General features: G+C 47.2%; 3 protein-coding genes across 6 annotated transcripts; 2 read left to right on the top strand and 1 right to left on the bottom strand.

Moving 5' to 3' along the window:
• Window positions 1-2,225: 2,225 nt before the first annotated feature.
• On the bottom strand, window positions 2,226-4,467 carry LOC125519524 (50S ribosomal protein L24, chloroplastic-like). Its single transcript, XM_048684313.1, has 4 exons — window positions 4,227-4,467; window positions 3,055-3,093; window positions 2,747-2,974; window positions 2,226-2,609 (listed from the first exon to the last, which is right to left on the bottom strand). The coding sequence occupies exons 1-4, from the start codon at window positions 4,341-4,343 to the stop codon at window positions 2,418-2,420; spliced, it is 576 nt and encodes a 191-aa protein (XP_048540270.1). The 5' UTR covers window positions 4,344-4,467; the 3' UTR covers window positions 2,226-2,417.
• A 40-nt stretch (window positions 4,468-4,507) lies between these two features.
• LOC125519523 (beta-glucosidase 25) lies at window positions 4,508-9,559 on the top strand. Of its 4 annotated transcripts, none has more exons than XM_048684310.1 (14): window positions 4,508-4,747; window positions 6,080-6,161; window positions 6,255-6,321; window positions 6,401-6,459; window positions 7,151-7,226; window positions 7,308-7,379; window positions 7,485-7,572; window positions 7,698-7,953; window positions 8,029-8,144; window positions 8,246-8,469; window positions 8,553-8,584; window positions 8,684-8,786; window positions 8,878-8,986; window positions 9,105-9,559. In XM_048684310.1, exons 5-14 carry the CDS (start codon window positions 7,166-7,168, stop codon window positions 9,298-9,300), a joined length of 1,257 nt encoding a protein of 418 aa, XP_048540267.1. In that variant the 5' UTR covers window positions 4,508-4,747; window positions 6,080-6,161; window positions 6,255-6,321; window positions 6,401-6,459; window positions 7,151-7,165; the 3' UTR covers window positions 9,301-9,559. The 4 variants fall into 4 exon arrangements, with proteins under 4 accessions (XP_048540267.1, XP_048540268.1, XP_048540265.1 ...); XM_048684311.1 differs by lacking the exon at window positions 4,508-4,747 and adding an exon at window positions 5,832-5,956; XM_048684308.1 differs by lacking the exon at window positions 4,508-4,747 and having other exon boundaries at window positions 5,980-6,161.
• Window positions 9,560-16,189: 6,630 nt separating this feature from the next.
• Window positions 16,190-16,890, top strand: LOC125520417 (calcium-binding protein PBP1-like). Its single transcript, XM_048685333.1, has one exon. It carries the CDS (start codon window positions 16,306-16,308, stop codon window positions 16,681-16,683), a length of 378 nt encoding a protein of 125 aa, XP_048541290.1. The 5' UTR covers window positions 16,190-16,305; the 3' UTR covers window positions 16,684-16,890.
• Window positions 16,891-21,712: the final 4,822 nt, after the last annotated feature.

The following is a 21,712-nucleotide window of genomic DNA, read 5'->3' as shown; positions in this document are numbered from 1 at the left end:
ATGAAGTGGAAAGAGTGGAGTGAAAATGATTGGTCTACTGATGTATCATGCTTTTGAGCCGACTCCTATCCTATGTTTGCGCAAGGAACGATGTCCAGCTGCAGGAGCTCATTGCACGTCAGAGGATCCAATTGGTATACCCAAACCACCAAGATGACCGGTTAATTTTGGAGCTAGCCAATCATGTGTAGCAGCCCTTATAATAAGTACTGCTATATATATTACTGAAGTCCGCAGTCGGGTGACTTCTCAAAAATGTGACTCTGCACTACTGTAATCTAGCTTCTTCCTCTCTGCTTGTATGGGTTGATTATAATTGCTTCTTCATCATATCAGAAAAATGGCATTTGCTACTGCGATCCTATGTGGCGATTTGATCAATGCTATTGCATATTGGGATTGTCATGTTAAGTTTCGAGATGCTACTATCAAGTTATGCATTTTTTGCATGTAGTAGTACAATCTCCTCGAATATCAGCTTGTGTGGTGTTGCCCTATGGGTAACTTTATCTCTACAAGCTTATCTCTGCATCAAAGATTGTTCTCTCGCTCAGATGCCAACAAATCATGTTATCATCTTCAAATATATATAAACAAAGTTGTTTAATTGCAGAACATTTGAATTGTATAGATTAGCAGTATATATCCATAATTTCAGACCCCAAAAAGGTTCAAGGTTTTTATGTGAGTTACTTGTTCTGTACAAAAGCTAGATCTCAGGCTGTCAACATTGTCCAATTTCATGCATATATAAAAAGATTATATTGTTATAGAATAATTTTCTTATAGGATAATTGTCTTATAGATTAGATTTCAGGCGTTCGATATTGTCCAGTTTTATGCACAAATTCATGTACTGGATAAAATTTGTGTCCAACGACACCTTTTATGTTATCAAAAATTCTGGCCAACGGTGACTTGCATTGCTCCTGAAGTGTACCAATTATTACATCATGCTGTTTATATCACCTTGATGTTTCATTGTTGATGAAAGGAACCAATTTAATCCTCAAGTTTTTTCCTCATTCTATCGGGGGATAGCATGTTATTAAAAGATGTTTTGCATCCCTATTTATTTTTATAAATGCCAACCATTTTAATTTAAAAATGTATGGGTGCAGCAACGCGCGCCATCGATGATCTAGTTTGTATTGTAATTGAGCACCTTTGATATATATTTTCTGAATAAATTGTTGTGAGATTAGAATTGAGCTATTCATGTTATTCTTTTACCATATTTTGTATGACATTTGGATTAGGTAGAAAATAAATTAGAGTGTGCACACCCTTCATTTTATTACTGGGTCCACCAATGGATCACACACACCATAATTGTGGAGGATGAGGGTGATGGAGTTCTCCATGGTTTTAATTTTCAAAACATGGGTGATCCTATCCAGCTTTCGTAGCAGAATCTGACGACATTTGAGGGTTTTCTCCAAATGCAGGATCCGCAATCGAGAAACTCATGAGCAGCTCCAGAACAATTTGGGTGAGCATTTTTGGGCGTTTCATATAGAGAATTTAATTCAAACTTGAACTATTTTATTTCAAAACTTTTTTTATTGTAATATTTTTATTTAAATTATTGTTGCATTGGAATATTTATCTTTCTAAAGCTTAAGAATTGTGATATTTCTCTTTGATTGAGTACTTCGGGTATAGAAAGAAAACACTATGAGCAGTCTGCACTTGGTGGCCTCCGTCCGCGGATACGTCCAGGTCTGTTTTGGAGATCCGCGTTGGAGTTGCCTTTAGCTAGGTAGATGAGAATACCGAAATCTCAAATAATCAGCCAAATAACAGTTACCAAAAGAAAAGAAAAACTACTTTAAAATGAAAGCCATCAAAGCGTGCTTAGTGGAAGTTATCTCAACTGTCTCCCTTTGGAACTGTGCTAAATCTGAACGTGCCCTATAATATAATGAAACACATGCGCATGCATTAGAAATTCAACCCTGCTGCCCATGAACTGGCATACTCCATGTTACAGGACAAATGAACAATTGCTAGGTACAACGCCCATGCAAAACAGTTCAAGAACTTGCAGGGCATGGCCGGTTACGGATCTCTAGTTCCGATGCATGTGTCAGGTTTCTTCTCACATTCATATGCCGGATATACACATGCAGTATTTCTGCTAGACTTGCCAAAACAGAGCAATGGTGCTGCATTTCCACATGTAAAAGGGGCAATCATTACTATTCATCAAAATGACAGAAATGTAAAAAAAAAAGGCCTTCTCGCTGGACCAAGCATTGCAAAAATGGTGACAACTTTGTAGCAGTAGTAGTAATTTACAAAAGAGGCTCTGAAGCTAGAAGAAAACTGATCTTACAAGCAGCGGCACCAGCCGAGTAAGCGTTTGGGCAGCAATAAGCGCAGCCAAGGTTGAGAGCATGTGCAGCGTTTCCATACTACGATGATGACTCAGAATCTCCTTCCTTGAACACCTTCACCCAGTTATCAACGCTGTCGATCACTTCACCGGTCTTCTTCAGGTAGCGGACCTTGGTGCCATCCTCGAGGATTTTGTGCCCAACCCTACTCGTCACGTTCTTCTCCTTTGAGTAGAGCATCATGTTCGAGCTATGAATGGGGCCTTCAATCTGACAAAAATAATTCCCCAAAGTCTCGTCAGAAGATAATAATTACGACACTGAATCTATGTTCTTGCCAGGTAAATATGCGAGCATACAAGGCAAGAGGAATGGAGAGACGAAGTTTTCAGAAAAATACTACTGACCATGACAATTTCACCCGGTTCATCCTCTGTGCCTTTCTTGTGCTTTGACTTCAAGTTCAGATCCTTCACTATCACAGTGCTGTTGTGCTTGTAAAGCCGTACAACTTCTCCAACTTTACCTTTCTCACGGCCTGCGATGACCTGCACTGTGTCGCCGACCCTAACATGCATCTTGTGCAGCATAGGAAGACTGTTTGGCTTACACTTCTTCCGTTCCCACCGCTTAAGCTGTAGTGGAGAAGGATTACTGACATTTAGCAGCAGCTAGCTGAGAAAGTATGAGATGATAAACCCAGATTGGCACTCACCCTCATTTCAATTGGGCTTGTCTTGGCCATGAATCTGACCTGTGTATCAAATTTATGCACAGCTTGTTAAAGTTTCACATGAAAAGAACATATTGATTCGCTTCTAAGAAAATACAAAAGGACAGATTTATCGTTTATGTTATGTTGCAAAATCACACAGACGGCCACCACAGACCAGGTAAGAAACTGTAGGGTCGTGCTATACTTCTTTGCATGAGTTTTTCCTCTCCTTTTCACAAAAATGTGTCTCACATAAGTACCAAAGATCTGTCTGTATAACTTAATTAACAGCTATTATCTTGTCTCAGCTGTTTTCCGTGCACCATTTTGGGACAACTACATTCAGTATGATTTCTAGCCTCCTTTTCCTATCAGTCAGGAATTAGCAATAGTGAAATTATTATATGAAGAGGGTAAAATAGGCTATGTTCAAGAGGCAAGACACTGATGAGGGCATAGAAATGAAAGCATGTGTTCAGTATAATCAAGTGCCATTTTGGGTTAAAAAACTGTATTCAGTGATATGCTTCTGATACACTACGAGCATGACAATCATTTGTCATAGCCTATCTTACGAGAGAATCGAGCTGCCCGTTAGTTTCCATCATCTTTTACTGACAGAATGAATACAACATTTGTTTCTGACAGTCATACTTGATATGTGCCAGCAGAATAGAACAAAATAAACTTGTCCATGGTCTCATTAGTTGTGACAAGAGAATAGATCAGCAGAAATAAGCATGGAAATTTTATCACCGATTTAATCTAAAAATGTTACTGCCACTAGATTGCAACAAACTGGAGGTACACCGTTTACACCGCCCACGGCACATTTGGCACAACCAAAATTTGCAGCATAAACATAACTATTCTGTGGCGGTGACCCTACTCTAAAACATGGGAGACAACACAATTTGCCCAATCGACACTCACACTCAAAATCTAGGAATTCGAACATTCTCCACTCCCACTCAATCCATCCTCACAAATAAATTTGGGACAAAGGCAGCAGAAACCTCCAGCACAACAGCGAGCAAGGCAGAACCGGCATTCACCGTCGCCGTCATGCATTACCATTTCCACCAAGCTCTAGACTTGCAAGCCCAGACGCATGGCAGGCAAGAGGGGATTTAAGGAAGAAAGGGGGGGAGGCGGCACGGGTTAGTGATTACCCCAGACGGCGCGGCGGAGAAGGTGGCGGCGAGCGGGTTACCCCAGAAGGCGCTGGTGCTCGCGGCCGAGACGGAGAGCGCCCCCATGGCGCCCTGCAGCGCCGCCATGCCGGCCATCGTCGCCGTTCCCTTCCTCACTCACTCGCTCGCAGAGAAGCAGCAGCAGCGGCCAGCGGATAACGAAGCGGCTCTGTGCTCCCGGACAGGATAACGGAAGGAAGCGCCTCTTGCTAGTGGTTTATAGATGGGCTTCGATGCTAACGGGCCGGGCCTTCGGCCGGATCTAATGCGCCGAATGGGCGCCGGGTATCCAGCCCGGCCCGCCAGCCGCCCGTCGTCTTCCTCGTGGCGTCACGCGTCGGCCAGCCGTCGGCGTCACGAGAGGGACGCGGGCGCCGCTCCTCCTCGGAGCGGAACCACGCCACGAGGCCACGCGGCACCCGGGACAGCCGCTTGCGTCCCCCGGACTCCCGGAGGCCCCGCCGCCGACGCGCGCAAGCCAAGCGACGGTTGCCGCCGAGGCAAGCAGCAAAGCCGACCCCCTCCCCCTCTCTTTCCCCCCCTCCATTTTTCTACGGATTGCCGGCAAAAAGCTCCCCTCTTCATCCACGGTGATTTTTCCGCTTGGGCGGTGGCGGTGGGCGGCGACGTGGATGGATCAGCTTCTCGTCCCTTTTGCGATCTCAGGGCCCCAACGCACGGAGAGGGGGGAGGGTGACGTGCCATCTCCGATATTCCACTCTCCTAAATCCCAATCATGGCGTCACCGCGGCAGCTTCGAGCCCTCCACCAAAGATTCCGAAGCCTATCCATGCCGCCCCAACGGCCGCGTTTCTCTGCATTATTTTGCCACGAACCATAGGATATACATGCTACATGTGCTGATCTGCACTACATTCCCAGGCAGTTAGTCAGTCCAGCGAGCGCGGCCGCTCGCTCCACCGGATCACCATCGCCGGATCGACCCCGTCCCTTTCCTGTAACTACCATGGATAGTTGTTAAATCGTTGCCCGGATTGTTCCTGCCGTGCAAGCAAGACATTATGTCTCCCATGGGATAAGCGTGAGTGCGACTGCAGGGGGGCTGTTGAGCCCCTGATCTTTATTAGGATTCTTGCCTCTCTTCTTTATAATTCGTTGGGCCTTGAAACAGTTGCTGAGTATGGATGGGACATGTTGTGATCAACATGTAGGCAGATTGTTTTGTCAGCATGCGGCGTTGCCAAACGAAATGGATAACAATAGGTTGTCTATTTTATTGGACAATTGCCGTGGTCATCACTTAGCACCATGTCAATGATAAATTACTCTTAATATCTTGCGGGGATCAGGTTGGCACTTTAGTAAGAAAAAGGCACCATCTTGCTAATAATGGGGCCTTCCCTCCATCTCCATGCTGGTAGTTATGTAAGAACTTGGCACAATTCTCAGACCGGAGTAGATTCTGAAATCCGAATACGCTCCGGCTTATCTGTGCAGTCATGGTCCATGAATCCTGGAGTTTGAGATTCTTGCGCACAAGCAAGGGTTTCCTTTGCTTCACTCATGCCACTTCACAACAGGACGTGTCAAGGAGTTCACTTCTCTTGCTGATCAAAGGTCCAGCTGACAGAGATAGTTCAGCCTATTTGGCCTCCTTGGAGTTACTTAGCAGAGACGCACGTTGATGGGCTTCAGAGACAAGTGAAGCTCATCCTCCAGTTGCCTCCCACGCTCACCAACTCGCCGAGGTTTATATATATATCTTAGCATCATGTCTGGTACTCATCCATGGAATAAAGACATGAGTAGTTAGAGCTTCAAACTGAAGGAAAAGCCATGGGTGTCTTGACGCTGGTTCATATCCTTGTCAGCTTTGCCGCCTGTGCCGAGGCCATACGGAGAGCCGACTTCCCCCCTGGTTTTACCTTTGGGACTGCTTCCTCGGCTTACCAGGTCAAGTATTGCGAAAACACCCATCTCTCTGATTTCAGCCGTTCTGTCTTTAGTTACTTGTCTGATAGTTGTTTCTGGTCAATATTTTACCAGTACGAGGGTGCTGTCAATGAAGGTCAGCGTGGACCTACGATATGGGATACTCTCGCAAGTCGACCTGGTACAGTAATGATGTGATTTGTTGCAAAAACTACTCTGCTCTGAAGATTATAACTGAATGTCGTGTTTTTCTTCTGCAGGGAGGGTGATAGATTTCAGCAATGCAGACGTTGCCGTTGATCACTACCATCGCTACAAGGTAAGATAACCAATCAATCTCTTTTTCGTTTACATGATTTAGTTCATTCATTTATTATGCTATATATGTAGCTGGAATTTGAACTCTTCCTTAATCATTGATGTTGGGTTCGTAGCATCCTGTTAATCCAATTTTGTTAGATAATTTCCTGTTGATCCAGTGATGCGTTATTGATGGTAAACTTATTAGAGATTATTTTGTCAACATGTAAGAATGTCCCCTGATGCCTGCATGCCTGCACTCTTGAGTCCTGACACCTGATAAAATTTGCCTGCCTCACATTTTATCTGCTTCTAGTAATTTAGAAAAAGATGGAACGGCTTGTGCATTTTCAAAAGATACTTGATATCTCTAAGCATCAATGTATTAACTAATTAGCATTTTGTTGCTAGTTTCATCTTGTCCTTTCTGTTTTGACAGTTGAAACACTAACTTAATATATCAAACTACAAATCCACTTTTCTACTAGCATGGTGTTTCAAAAATTAAAGGCAGCAGAAAGACTATTTCTAAGGTTATTCTGAATCTGAGATGTCATTTTGGTTCTGCAAGAAGGTTTTTTGAAATAGAGCCTCGTATTTCTTATATCTGTCCAATTACTAGTATTCTTAGACTAGGTTTATGATAAAATGAGAAGATCAGCTACACCAATAAATTATCTATAGCTGACAAGCCTAGCACTGACTGGCAGGAAGATGTTGACTTAATGAAGGATATTGGCGTGGATGCATACCGGTTCTCTATCTCATGGGCACGCATCTTCCCAAGTATGTCTCAGGTAAATTCTGTTCAATTATATTTATGTTCTTCACTCTTCCTCCTAACTGTATAGATGATTGTCTTTCCAGATGGAACAGGCAAGCCTAATGAAGAAGGGTTGAGTTACTATAACAACCTCATAGATGTTCTATTAGAAAAAGGTGATCTGTTTTCCACATTTCAGTGTCTGCACAATGCAAGCAGCTGCCTACTTCCATTTTTATGATTATATATCCATTTTTAGTTTTTCTGTATCTGTGCATCAGGTATACAACCATATGTAACACTATTCCATTGGGACCTTCCACAAGCACTGGAGGATAAATATGGTGGCTGGTTAAACTCGCAAATCGTGTATGTAACACTGTTGCATGACCTTCTTCAGATGAAGCTTTCTTGCACAATCTATGTCACATAAAAGTTCTTTATTTTCGCATGAAAAAACTGGTTTGGTTGATCCTGACAGATAAATTACACAGGGAGGATTTTGTTCGCTATGCCTCTACTTGCTTCAAGGAGTTCGGAGATAGAGTGAAGCACTGGATCACCATTAATGAGCCCCATAACTTTGCAATTGACGGCTATGATTTCGGCATCCAAGCACCTGGGAGGTGTTCCATTATATCTCATTTGTTCTGTAAGGAGGGTACATCATCAACTGAACCCTATATTGTGGCTCACAACATACTCTTAGCTCATGCTGGTGTTTTTCATGCTTACAAGCAACATTTCAAGGTAATCCATTGCAAGCACATCCTTAAGTAGTGTTTCTTAAGAAAAGAAATGAACGCTGTTATGTGCTAATTGCAGAAAAAGCAAGGAGGCCTCATAGGAATCGCACTTGACTCCAAGTGGTATGAACCATTGTCGGATGTCGATGAAGACAGAGAAGCAGCAGCACGAGCTATGGACTTTGAGCTTGGATGGTGAGACAATAAGTACCAACTTTGATGTGCGGACATCAAGTTAATTTCTGTAGATAGCTTTGTTCCTGTATTAACTTGAGAATTTGTGAACCTGATTACAGGTTCTTGGATCCGTTAATGTTTGGCCGCTACCCTGCTTCTATGCAGAAACTTGTAGGCGACAGGCTACCTCAATTTTCAAGTCAGGAATCACAGTTAGTATCTGGGTCACTAGATTTTGTAGGCATAAACCACTACACGACATTATATGCTAGGAACGACAGGATGCGGGTAAGGAAACTTGTGATGAACGATGCTTCAACCGATGCTGCTGTCATCTCAACTGGTCAGTCTTGACAGATGAAGATATCACAAACCTCCTAATACATTTTCAGTCTTACTAACTTCCTCACCGCATGCGCTATGCAGCTTACAGGCATGGAAAGAAAATAGGAGAAACGGTATACTTGCAGCTTCATATTTTCTCTAAACTTTCGTTGGTTATCTTATATGCAATCACATGTTTGATTGGCAATACATGTTTATGTGTGGACTTTCAGGCAGCGTCGAATTGGCTGCACATAGTTCCCTGGGGCATGTTCAGCCTGATGAAACATGTTAAAGAGAAGTATGGGAATCCACCCGTGTTCATCACTGAAAATGGTAGGTAGCTGCGGATTGTACTGTTGGCAGACGATAAGATTTTTCTCCTTGGATAAACAGTCAGTGATGATTAACAAGCTGCTTATGGCAGGCATGGACGACGCAAACAGCCGGTTTTCAAGGTTGGAAAATGTCCTGCAGGACGATAAGAGGATACAGTACCACAACGACTACATGTCCAACCTCCTAGATGCTATAAAGTAAGATTTCAACTCTCTGTGCCGAGTGAGAACTGAACCACCAACATCGCTGATGATCATCACCTGTTGAGCTACGGTACTCAAGTGCTGGATATGCAACCTGAATGAATGGCTGCAGGAAGGAAGGGTGCAACATCCAGGGGTACTTCGTGTGGTCGCTGCTGGACAACTGGGAGTGGAACTCGGGGTACACGGTGCGCTTCGGCCTCTACTACATCGACTACAACAACAACCTGACGAGGATACCCAAGGCGTCCGTCGAGTGGTTCACCCAGGTTCTGGCCCGGAACCGGAAGACCGCTGCCGTCGTGTAGATAACAAACAGTACAGTGGTTCTTCAGTCACCGTTCCAATTGTGCATAGTTACCATATACACACATCCGTACATACCTTATTAGGAGGCAAAATTGTAACTGGAGAATTCCCTACTCGACCGTCAGCAATGCCCTCGACGTGTCGCGGTTGTGCTTGTATAGTGTTGTTACAGAGATCAACAAGAGAACTGTACATCCCATCATTTTTATTGGTGTATGTGGATAACACTAAACAGTGATTCTTCAGTAACCGTTTCAACTGTGCATATTACACATTTTTTCGATAAAAGGCGATTTTATTATCTCAAATGTAGCATCAAGCGGATACAAAGCATTATGAGCAACATCCGGCCTCTGCATAATTAGGATGCACACGGCCCAATACAAGGGTCTGACAAAAATTGATGAAAAAAACCGACAAATCGGCAACAGTAGAGCTCTATAGACCGACACTATGCCTATGTTGATGGAGGTGGTGGATCGATCCGAAGGTTATGTCGCCACCCATGTTGGGAAAAAACCTCCATAGCCACCTGCTCCAATCACATACACACCGCCTTAAACAGCGGTTGGTCCTCCGGTCGTTGTAACATAGACCACATACGTAGCAATTGCGTACATCGGAAAATAACCTGTAGAGGAGAAGCATTTCTTCCATTAAAAACAAAATCATTTCTACATAGCCAAAGCGACCAAATTAAGGCATACGCTCCCATCCTTATTAGAGTTTTGAACCTATTTGAAATACCGTCCAACCAATGTCCAAAAATATTGGCAACAGTTGTGAGCAGATACAGATTTGACGCTATTTGGATGACTGACCACGTAGAATGTGCAAACTTGCATTGGAAAAGGAGGTGTTTGATTGTCTCGTCATGAGTACAAAAACAACACTTCTTACTCCCTTGCCAGTTGCGTCGTGCGAGATTGTCTTTGGTTAACACAACCCCCCTACGAAGATACAACATGAAAAATTTAACTTTTAGTGGAATCTTGGACTTCCAAATTTTCTAGTTATTACTCACTGGTATCTCAGAATGTGTGAGCGCACGATACATAGAGTCTACAGTGAAAGACCCTGATGTAGTAAGGTTCCAGCGAAACACATCCCGGCCTTGTGTCAGGTTAATCGAATCCAGTCGGGATAAAAGATTATGCCATGACACAAGTCGAGGGTCAATCAAATCCCGCCTGAACGAAATATTCGGCGGGAATGAACTGAGCACTTGCGCAATAATATTATTCTTATCGCGAACAATGTTGTATGAGCCTGGATATTGTTCTCGGAGACTGACATTGCCTAGCCAGATGTCTTCCCAAAAACGAATCTCCGACTCATCCTTTATCGCGAAAGACCCAAAGCGAAAGAGATGTTTCTTTGTCGCCATTAGGCCAGCCCAAAAGTGCGAATCGCCAAGTCTCCAAAATGCCTGGGACACCGCCTTTTGACCTAGATACTTGTTTCGCGGCATGGTTTGCCAAACACCATTCTCAGTAAGAAATTTGAACAACCATTTACTGAGTAGGGCTTCGTTTTTGACCTGCAAGTCATGAATTCCGAGCCCTCCTTGGTCTTTCGGCCTACAAACCACGCTCCATTTGGCCAGCATACATAATATGTTAGAAGCAAAATGTAACATACATGACCATCGACCACGCCGTCTAATGCGTCGCAGTCGTGCTTGTACATTGATGTTCCGAGATCAACAAGAGAATTACACATCCTTTTTCTTGTATGTGTATGTTGAAGCTGTTTTCTTTTCCTCTGCTCAAAGTTGAACTGACGGTGAGATGCCAGCTCCAAGTTCAGCCAGGTTCTAGCTTATTCTTCAGTCACCATTTCAACTCTGCATGTTGCACATGTACTGTACATACCTTAGGAGCAAAATGTAACCCACACGACCATCGACCGCGCCCGTCAAACGTGCCGCGGCCGTGCTTGTCCATGGATGTTACAGAGATCAGCAAGAAGGCTTATCCAGTTCTTCTTGAGCATCCCATCCGTTTTATTCTACTGTGGTGTATTTATATGTTGAATGTGGATGCTGCTTTCCTTTTCTCCCCAAAGTTGAATTGACAGTGAGATGTGCTCACACACACACACACACACACACACACACGCACACAGTGATTCGAGCTGCTGAACTTTAAGGTGTGCTTGTGCAGACGAAGACAAACCCTGAAAAGTTTAAGATGCCGTCCGTTGGGGGCCATGCCGCATGGCCCCGGCAACTTCAGGTCTTGAGTTGAGCAATGGTCCCTCTCCCCTCTCCCCTGAAATTTCGAGCTATTCCCCTCTCCCCTCGTAGCAATTTCCGCCTGAAGCTGCAAGCTTTGTGCCTGCGAGTAAAACGCCGAGATGATTGATCCGGTGGACGCAGTTTCACCTGAGCTTCACCTGCCCGGCCTCCTCTCTTGGATGCTACCAAAACGCCTTTCGGGCGCCATGTGCCACGCCGCAGCTCACGCATTTTCCCCCGGATTCCCTCGGAAACCCAACTGTTTTCCCCAGCAGAATTCATGAGTTTCCCCCAATGGGGCCTCGATGCACGCGCGAGCTAGCTTGCACACAGCTTCCTGAATTTCACCCAAAGCTTCCAGCAGAATTTCCTGCACTTACCCAACGTGGAGGCCCTGACGTGGGTGCTTTTTTGTTATGGTTTTGTTTGTTGGTGAATCAGCTGCCAACATGGCAACGTGCCGCCACATCGTACTGATCATTGGTGGCAGGAGGGCCGCGAAAGCGACGGCCTGAACAGTGAACACAAATGATATTTATTTATTTTTGAGAGGAAACACAAATGATAATTGGGGAAGAAGAAGACGATGAAGAGGGAATCACACATGGAAAATGCGGGGACGAGATGTGGAAGGAGGTGCGCAGCGACAACGAGGCGAGAGGGCAGGTAGTAAGCACGAGTGAACTTGTCGCCAGGCGCTCATATATTTGTCAGCGTGTGGGGCAAAGACGAGAAAAGTGTGCGTGGCCCCGGTGAAAGCTATCCAGGCCCCGGGAACGAAGTACTGCAAGGAAAATGCCGTACACGAGAGCCGAGACGGAGACGGGATTCCTCGACTTTCTTTTTTTTTGACGAGAATAGCAGGAGCTCTGCCTTTGCATTATAGGTAGAACGAGTTCAGAACGTACAACATGTGGCCACCAGAAGAGAAGCCGAGCCGTTCAGCCGTGCCGGGACGCTCCACGTGCGTGGGTTTCTGAGTTCTGATCGAAGGTTCCGTGGAAACTTTGGGGAAAACCTAGTGGAATTTCTTGGCTTTTACAGCACGGTGGCCACCGTGGACAACCAGATGGGAAACTTCTTTTTTCTTTTTTTGAAGGGCAGATGGGAAACTTCTTGCGGATAAGGTATCTGTGTAGTGAGAACGGGGTACTACGTGGTGAGAGACCGAGATACGTCCGGTGTTTGTTTCCAGAGAAATACCAGACGCGATGGAGAAACGCACCCCGTACATACTCGCTTGGCGGCTAAGAAATAGCATGGGCTTGACGAGGTTCAGAATCGGCAAAGGCTGACCTTTGACATCTCGCTATCCGACGCTAGGAAGTTAAATCACTGGAAAATAACCTGACCTCCGAGACGCCGATGACAAGCATACACACTTTGACCTCTACGGTAATACTATGGACATCAAGCATTTGTTGATGATTTACTAATGAACGGTGTGAATAAGTGATTACCTGCTACCAAATCTCAACAACACACAATGATTGGCCCCGGAGCTGCATATCAGACTAGCCGACGACTCTAACACCCAAGCGTCGAGAGCAAACGCCCTACAAGCCAAAGTCGGTTTCTGGAGACGCCGATTCGGCTTCCAGAGCGGCCTCAAGGTGTGCACCTTCCCAGCGGATGACAGATCATTGAACAACACGAACCACTGATGTACTACCTCTCTTTTGGTTTATAGGGCGTGCGCGTACCCCTAGGTCGTTAATTTGACCAACTTAATACAAGTCATATAACACAAAAAATATACCAATATAAACTTCAGATGCTCTATTTTCAAACCGTATAATTTTTGTGTTATATAGTTTATATTAAGGTGATAAAATTAGCAACCTAGGTATACGCGTAGGACTTATAAACTGAAACGGAGGTAGTATGAAGGAAGACGTGACATTTAAGGTGATGCCCCCCATGGGGAGGCGTCATATATGTTGTCGACGCCCACTTCGTCCACGGTCGAAATTTTGGTGTTCACCTTGAGAGCTCAAGATCCAAATGACACTGAAAGTGAAGGTTCTCTATAACAACACCTACAAAGAGGGTGATAGAGTTTGAGGATGTTGTCACCACCAACATCCACCAAAGTCGGTGCTAGGCTTTCGCCTGGTGACGGAGTCGATTTTGCCGAGTATCGGGTAGGGGTCCCGAGCTAGTAGCCTAGATGCGATGGTAACAAGGATATGATTTTACCTAGGTTCGGACTCTCTCGAAGAGGTAATGCCTACGTCATGCTTGTGTTTGTATTGAGATTTGGGATCTCAAAAGGTACAGGTTGATCTACAACGAGATTGTTGTCTGTTTTCTACGAGCCCTACCTCTTGGTTTATATAAATACCAGGGAGTCTACGGTTACAAATAAGTCAGGTATGTATAAAGTAATCACATTGTAGACGACCTCTAAGTCTTGGAGTATGTGCCAAGTCTTCGGGAACATTCATTCTACGCGCCATGGTCCTTCTGGAGATGGCCCTTCGGTGAGCCATCATGGGGAGTGCTCGGCCCGGCCCACTTTGCCGGGAGATGACATGGTGAGTGACCCCTAGTTTGGGACACCATCACCTGGAGCTTACTAAACCGAACATCATTGCATCATGCCCCCACAATCCTCTTTGACTCATAGCAATAATGCATCCTAGACAACTCGTCGACACCAACATCCATCACCATGGCTGGCGGACCACCGCGGCACCACAAATCCGTCATGGCCGCCCCATTCCCCTAGTGCTCTTGCCGCCATCCTCATCCTCCATCCTCGGCACACCGCAGGCCGCCAACAAGAACCAGCGTCAAGCCGACTGCACTTGCACCCACAATGGTGCATGCCACAACAACCTGGTGTTACCACCGCCGCATACCACAAGTATGCGCCTACGCAAAAGAAAACAAAAACAGGGGGCTGGGGCGGCTTTGCTGGTAGCCAACCAAATATCTGTTTGGAAAATGGTGAGAGATTTTTTTTTGAAAATACAGATAGATCATGGGTATGTTTAGAGAATCTATAACCAGACTCCTCAAAACGCTCCCTATATGAATCGGGACCAATGCCCCCACGAGGCCCGGCAGGCCCGTGGCATCACGAATCGGGACCAATGCCCCATGGGTCCCGGTTCTGGACTGAACCGGGACTAACGGGCTGACCCGGCCTGAACCAAAGCCCTCTTTTCTACTAGTGGATCTAGCCCATGTTGGCTGACCCTGATCCTACATAAATTCATCTCTATCCGTTCCCGGACAAAACCCTAGCCACTCTACTCCACTTTTCTCTGCCCCAAGCTCCATTCCGGCTATCCTCGACCTTCTCCAGCACGACGGGCAGCGGATTTGGCCCTGAGCTCTCTCGATCCATCGACTCGAACCTCGTCCCATGCGGGGACGAGGAGGAGATGGTCGTTTGCTCTTGCACCTACGATGGTGCATGCCACAACAAACTTGGCGTTGCCGCTGCCGCATACCAAAGTCTCCGCCTACGCAGAAGAAAACAATGACGGGAGGAGGGAGGCTTTGGCGGTAGCCAACCAAATATATATTTCAAAAATTGGTGAGGCAAAACTTTGAAATTCGAGATAGATCATGGGTAGGTTTAGATGATAGCACTAGGTATTTTGCATAAAGATTAAAGGGACATTTACATCTGTGCCCCTAACTCGAACCCACTACTCATATTTGCCCCTAATTTTGAAGCATGCTCAAATTTGCCCCTCCGCCGTTAAGTCACTACTCAGAAATGCCCTTCCGTACAGTACTGTAGCACTTTCCGTCCAATACTGTAGCACTTTCCGTTTGCTACAATACACATGGGCCTTTGACGGTCAAAGGCCTTTGACTGGACGGAAGGGCATTTCTGAATAGTGACTTAACGGCAGAGGGGCAAATTTGAGCATGCTTTGAAATTATGGGCAAATCTGAGTAGATGGTTCGAGTTAGGGGCAGAAATGCAAATGGCCCAAGATTAAATGCTACCAAAATCCTACGAATCTAGTGTCGCCGTGCAGATTAGACCTAAATAAGGTCACATAAACATATACTTAGAGGCTAAGAAAACGTAGAAATGGGTGAAATTGGCTGGCACTCACATATACTCAATACTTAAAGCCGAGTTACGTAAGGAATTTGTCTTATCAACCATTGTACATATTCTTTTTTTTTTGAAGGGAACCATTGTACATATTCTTAGAGGCTAAGAAAACTCCAGAAATAAGTGAAATTGGCTGTGGGGGTCTCGACGCTCTTTCTTAAATCTTAACCCAGTCATCCATCCTCATTCGGCACACAACGAGACACCCATAAACTTACGCGCAAACAAACGAACGCTTACCTCGTTTTCTTTCAGCATCGCCCGGTACGGAACACAACAGTTTTACCCGCGAAGACGAGGCGGCCAGGCAGGCCAACCCGGGAGAGAAGCACGACGTCGACCCAGCCGACGGGCACCCAGGAAGCTGCTGCTGCTGCTGATGCCCAGCCCACGGCCAACTCACCCCTACGCCCAGCCTGTCCTCCCAGCGTCCTTCCTTCCCCGTCACCCCCACACATCGCCCGCCCATCCCACCCGTCCACCGCCCCCCTCCCGCCCGCGTGACCCCGGCACCTTCCCTGAAACCCACCTCCCTCCTCCTCCCCACTATTTATTCCCTCCCCTCCCCCACAATCTTCTCCACAACCACATCCCAACCAGCAGCGATCCATCCATCCTCCACAATCAGAGCAAGCGAGCGACCAAGAAACCATCACAGCGACCATCATCTTCTCTGCCTCCATGGCGGCGCACCAGCAGCAGCAACCGCAGCAGGCGGTGGGGTTCGAGGACTACCTGCCGGTGATGGCGGAGCGGCTGGGGGAGGAGGGCCTGATGGAGGAGCTGGCGGCGGGGTTCCGCCTGCTCATGGACCCGGCGTCGGGCCTCATCACCTTCCACAGCCTCCGCCGCAACGCGCCGCTGCTGGGCCTGGGCGCCATGTCCGACGACGACCTCCGCGGGATGCTCGCCGAGGGCGACTTCGACGGCGACGGCGCGCTGTCCCAGATGGAGTTCTGCGTCCTCATGGTCAGGCTCAGCCCCGACCTCATGGACCAGCCCCGCCGGTGGCTCGACGACGCCGTCGCCCAGGCCTCCCACTTCCTCTTCACCAGCTAGGCGGAGCATCTGGTGTCGATCGGATAGGAAATTAATCTTCTTCTTCGTTGTTGTTTTTTCTTCTCTCCCCCGCTGTTCATAGAGTCAGGATTCAAGAAAAGAAAGGGCACTGTCGATTGGTTGAATGATTTCGATGTGTACTCTCTCCCGCTCTCTGATGTTTCCCATGGGAATCTGAATTAATCGACATAAGCTTCTAAATTTTCAGCACAACTCGCCACATTGCCCTGTTCTCAGCCGCGCACCAGCAGAATCTAACTACGCTATGAACGTTGAGCAGCGTATGGCAGAGAGCCAGAGGGTGCGTCCCCCACCCTGATCGCTCCGCACTGGAATCTCTGGATTAATCGACATGAGCTTGTACGTTTTTCAACACCGCGTGCGATGCGACATTGGCCCTTCTCTGCTTCTTTCTTTGAGCAAATGCCCGTTCTCTGCTACGACCTACACACGAACGAAATCCAACTGCGTCCATACGACCAGCAGCCGCAATCGGTACATCAGTAAGATGACGCAGGTGTGCGTGTCGCGCCGGAAGAAAGCCGAAATCCTTTCACCGATTGCAAGAACCGTACGTTGAGAAGAGTGGCTGACAAAAGGCGTGCAGACTCGCACTCCGGTCCTCGCACAGCACGCAACGCCATAATCGGTCGATCCATCCATACATGCTTCCACGAGGCCGGGCATCGGCCGAACGCGTCGGCGCACACGTCATGGGTGAAATTCGGTGCAATACGTCATGGCGAGGGGCGGCGCCGGTGGTAGCAGCCTCCGGTCCGGTGGCGCCGAGGTCAACAACGAAGCAACCGTCCGGGGAAACTCAACTCGTGAAGCACAACGCACGCCCGAATTCAATTCAACTCGGCGTCCATGTCAATTCCTGCTACGTACTACTAGTGCTCCGTTCCGCTGTGTTTACTCGGTCCGGGCCGTGAGAAATATCCGAAACGCAACGAAAAGGAAGGCGCCGATGCACTAGTACGTCGTTGTCACCTCCCGTTACTCGTAGCAGTGCGCCTCGGCGTCGATCGGCCTCTGCTTTTGCCCGGACGCTGACCGGCAAGCGACGGTGCCTTCCTACGCGACGAAACTGAAGCTAAGCGATATGTAAAAAAGCGAGCTGAGTAGCGATGCGTGAAAAAAAGTACGTATGTCGGCCCGGGGAGCTTCCGGAAAGGTGGCCGGAAGCTTCAAAAGCGAGCGAGGGGGCGCGTGGGAAAGCAATTGCGAGCAGCCGCCGCCCGCACGGGGCCGGGCGGGGCGGTGCGGGCCCGGAGAAAGAAAAGAAGGCCGTCCACGTCGTGCCGTCGGCGTACGCACGTCCGAGCACTATCCGGCTTTGCCCCGGTCTATCTTCCGGCGTGTGAGCTTCGCGCCCAGTTTCCCCCGTCGACTTTCACCGCCACGTCGTTCCGTACGTGCATGATATCTGACGCGGTGTTGGGTTGATCCGGTACCACGTCGGCGCGCCGGATGTGGGAGATCGAGTCGGGGAGGGAGGCCCCGCGCAGTGCAGCTGCAGCAACCGGGAAATTCATTCCTCGTGCGTACTACCCAGAGGCTGGTTCGATGAACCGGCGGGCGGGGATCGGGCATTATTAGTGCAGCATCGCCCCCGCGGCCCATCAATCGGGCCTCTTTCACTCCTAACTAACCAGCCAACCCGATCTGAACGCACGATTCACTGTCTCGTTCCCTCGAGCGAGCAAGAGAGCCCATCCATTCTCGCCATGATTGTCCTCCGCGATCTTGCTGCTCAGGTTTGGTCAGTTGGGTGCCTGCATCCAATCAGTTGACATGCACGCACCATGCGCTGTAGCTGAGGACCTGAGGTGCATGAACTGTGCCCAGCTGTGGCTATGCTTGCTAGGTGCGCCGTGCCTTCCTCCCCCCTACGTCCACTTCTTTATTTGTGCCTCGCCATTTGCAGCTACACTGATCTCTCTCTCTCTCTCTCTCTCTCTCTCTCTCTCTCTCTCTCTCTCTCTCTGCCACGCCTTCAAATTCAAATGATCGGCGCTAGAACTAGTAGCAGTAGAATATTGAACCGGGTGATCGGCATTGAGCTGGACACGAACGATGGATTCTTCTACTAGCAAACATGCTGCCCCCGTGCCGGCCGTGGCGACGGCAGCGCGGCCTGCGCCCGCCGGCTCGCGCGCTCCCGTGTACGCCGTGGAGGGGTCACGGCGCAAATAATCAAACCTCAACGGGCCAGCACGGTAGCAATCTTGATCACTCTGCCGATCTCTTGGCTTTGATTGATCTGTACGATCTTTGGTTGCGCACGTGAGGCTTGCTCCCTCCTCTTCCCATTGCCAACTGCAGATGCTGCGGCAAGTTGGGCAGTGAGTCAGGCGAGTGTTCGGCAGGTCGAGGTGAGCTGTCCACTGACCGGGGGCACAGCTCGACGCAGGCTGATGTATACACGAACAAACGACAATTGACACTGGCATTTTTATTCTGATGATGCGCGGGAGCAAGCTTCTCGGATTCTTCTGCCTTCTCCCTGGCGTGCCACTGGATCACTGCCTTTGACTATGCAGCGCAGCACCGGATCACGAGCCCGACCGGTCCATCTCTGCGACACGATGCATCATAGGTAGCTTCTCCAAGCTGTAGATTAACAATAGCGTGTGCTAGTATAAACAAGTTGAGCGGAAACGGCATACTGCACGCGCGCGCGGCACATGCACCTTCATCACGAAATAACAGATCGATCGATCGAACCGGTGGCGATCGGATAGCAGTACGACCTTCATCGATCTGGCCTGTTCCTGCATGGCACACGCACGCGACTTTTTTGTTGGGTAGAAGAAGTTGCGCCGGCAGCAGCTGGTGCTGGATTGTTCCACGGCTTGCTATTCTTCCCTTGTGTGCGTGTCGTGTCGTGTCTGGGGTGGTGGGTGCGCAAGATGCTGGCAAGGCATACGCAGCGATGATGCGATGCGCCCTCATCGCTTCGAAATTAGCAAGAGCGGATCTGATTCCTATTCCTCGCGGGGCTGCTTAGTTTAGGCAGCATTAATGCCAGCCTGTGCGCGCCTGCCTGCCTGCCTGCTCTTATCCTCGACGGACAAGAATCGTCGACATCTGATGCTCCATCGGTCGATCCATCAGGCGTCACTCGCACACTGGGGCCTTCTTTGGTTCATAGAATAGAAATTTTATAAAAATAGAAAAATCATAGAAAATAAGATGACATGCATGTCAATTCCTGCATAGGATATGATTTTTTCCATTGAATCTAGGTTAATGATTTTTTCCCTCCAAAACATGAAGGATAGGAATAAGAATTCATTCCTACAAACCAAAGGGATTTAAAGAAATTTTTCCTTTGCAAATCCTATCCTATAGAATTCCTACAAAAATCCTGCAAACCAAAGAAGGCATCACTGTATTCATGACACGATGAGGAGGATGCGGGAGTCATGGAGAATGTAGTAGTGCTCAGCCTTGTGGTCGCTGTTGATCGTTTTGAGTCGTCCAAGGCTACTCACCGTGAATTAGGAACTGCAGACTGTGAGTGAACCACAATCAGACGTATGTCATTATTGTCTACCTCTTCGACTCTCTCCCGATACCTATCACTCCGACCCAATGGCTAGGCTGCTGAGATAGCGAGCGAAAAGTGCTAGTTCTTCCAACGCTGGGAAAGTGACATCTCAAAGATATGCTCAAAGGGAAGTGAGGGTGTGTAAATATGCAGGTAGTAGTAGAACTCGAAAATTTATGTAATAAAGGTGAGAGATTGCATCACATGGATAGCATAGATTACGTACGATGTTAGGTGCCGAGAGTTATTCTTTGCAGGTTTAAAATATGAATAGTTCAAAATTACAACTTCACTTCTCTTAAGAATTACTAGCTTTATTTTTTACCGAAGCGTACATGCATGCATGTTTTAAGGAGAAGAGGCTTTGATTTTGCTCTTTGTATGCCTCTTGTAACATGCATACTACAAAGTTGTGTGTGTAAGAGCCAAGTTATCAGTAAATTTAAAATAAATGGTAAACAAATTAAAAAAAAACTACCAAGACAGAGTCCGAGTCGGAGCATGACGAGTAGTAGTTGTTCATATATACTCCCTCCATTCCACAATGTAGTGTTTTCTCTATCCACGTGCTTCAACTTTGACCGTAAATTTAACTATCAAGACCGATTGCGGCGGGAGCAAAAATTATATCAGTGAATTCATATTCGAAAGAAGTTTTCAATTACATAATTTTTTCTCCCATCACAGTTGGTCTCGTTGGTTAAATTTATGGTCAAATTGAATCTCAAGAAGCGCGGACACGTTATATTTTGAAATGGAGGGAGTAAACACCAACTGACTGACCGACTGACCGACTGTGCTAGGCTGCTTGCTTGACCCGGCTGGCTACGGTGGAAAATGTCAGGAAACTCAGCCGATGAATGAATGGTAGTGGCACGAAAGGTGAGACTTGCTCAGGTTTGTTCCGTTGATTTCATGTTATGCGTCGTCGTCAGCTGTGGTCGACCGACTGGCCGATCTTATTTTCTTGAAATGGAGGTATAAGAATTGTCTCATCGATTACTTAAGTTTCTTTCCTTATGACAAAAGAATATATTAATATCGTAAAGATATAAATAACATTCAGACTCTGCATCAATAATATATCGAAAGACTTTATTTTTTAGATCAGCCAAAATGGCTTAATCAGAGCTTACAGGAGGTTTACAATCACTTAATAAGAGATCTGTTAGCTCATCAGGGACACCTGCAAGAATCCTACATTCCCCTTTTCTTCTTGCTAATCCTGCCAGCTCATGGGCCATCTTGTTTTGATTTCTGCGGACGGCCGACCAGGTGACAGACTGGAAGATCCCAGCTTGGGCTTTTATGTTAGTTATGATGTGGAATAAATGGGATCTTTCTGTGAGGTTCTTCTTCAGACGATTTATCAGGTTCAGACAGTCAGATTCCACAACGACATGCCCGCGGTAGACGGTACTCAGTTCCGCTAGTCCCATCAACACCGCTTCGGCCTCTGCTTCCTCAACACCT

The sequence above is a fragment of the Triticum urartu genome, chromosome 7, assembly GCF_003073215.2.
Source record: "Triticum urartu cultivar G1812 chromosome 7, Tu2.1, whole genome shotgun sequence".
In the NCBI taxonomy this organism is placed as follows: Eukaryota; Viridiplantae; Streptophyta; class Magnoliopsida; order Poales; family Poaceae; genus Triticum; species Triticum urartu.
This window is presented reverse-complemented; position numbering and strand designations above follow the sequence as displayed.

What these genes read in the sequence shown, in the direction of transcription:
- LOC125520417 (XM_048685333.1), top strand. Translation starts at nt 16,306, where the DNA reads ATGGCGGCGCACCAGCAGCAGCAACCGCAGCAGGCGGTGGGGTTCGAG.
- LOC125519524 (XM_048684313.1), bottom strand. Translation starts at nt 4,343, where the DNA reads ATGGCCGGCATGGCGGCGCTGCAGGGCGCCATGGGGGCGCTCTCCGTC. An exon ending in CAAGCCCAATTGAAATGAGG is followed by an intron (nt 2,975 to 3,054) that starts GTGAGTGCCAAT and finishes TCTCCACTACAG; the next exon opens with CTTAAGCGGTGGGAACGGAA. An exon ending in AACCGGGTGAAATTGTCATG is followed by an intron (nt 2,610 to 2,746) that starts GTCAGTAGTATT and finishes TATTTTTGTCAG; the next exon opens with ATTGAAGGCCCCATTCATAG.
- LOC125519523 (XM_048684308.1), top strand. Translation starts at nt 6,045, where the DNA reads ATGGGTGTCTTGACGCTGGTTCATATCCTTGTCAGCTTTGCCGCCTGT. An exon ending in ATGGGCACGCATCTTCCCAA is followed by an intron (nt 7,227 to 7,307) that starts GTATGTCTCAGG and finishes TTGTCTTTCCAG; the next exon opens with ATGGAACAGGCAAGCCTAAT. An exon ending in TGGTTAAACTCGCAAATCGT is followed by an intron (nt 7,573 to 7,697) that starts GTATGTAACACT and finishes TAAATTACACAG; the next exon opens with GGAGGATTTTGTTCGCTATG.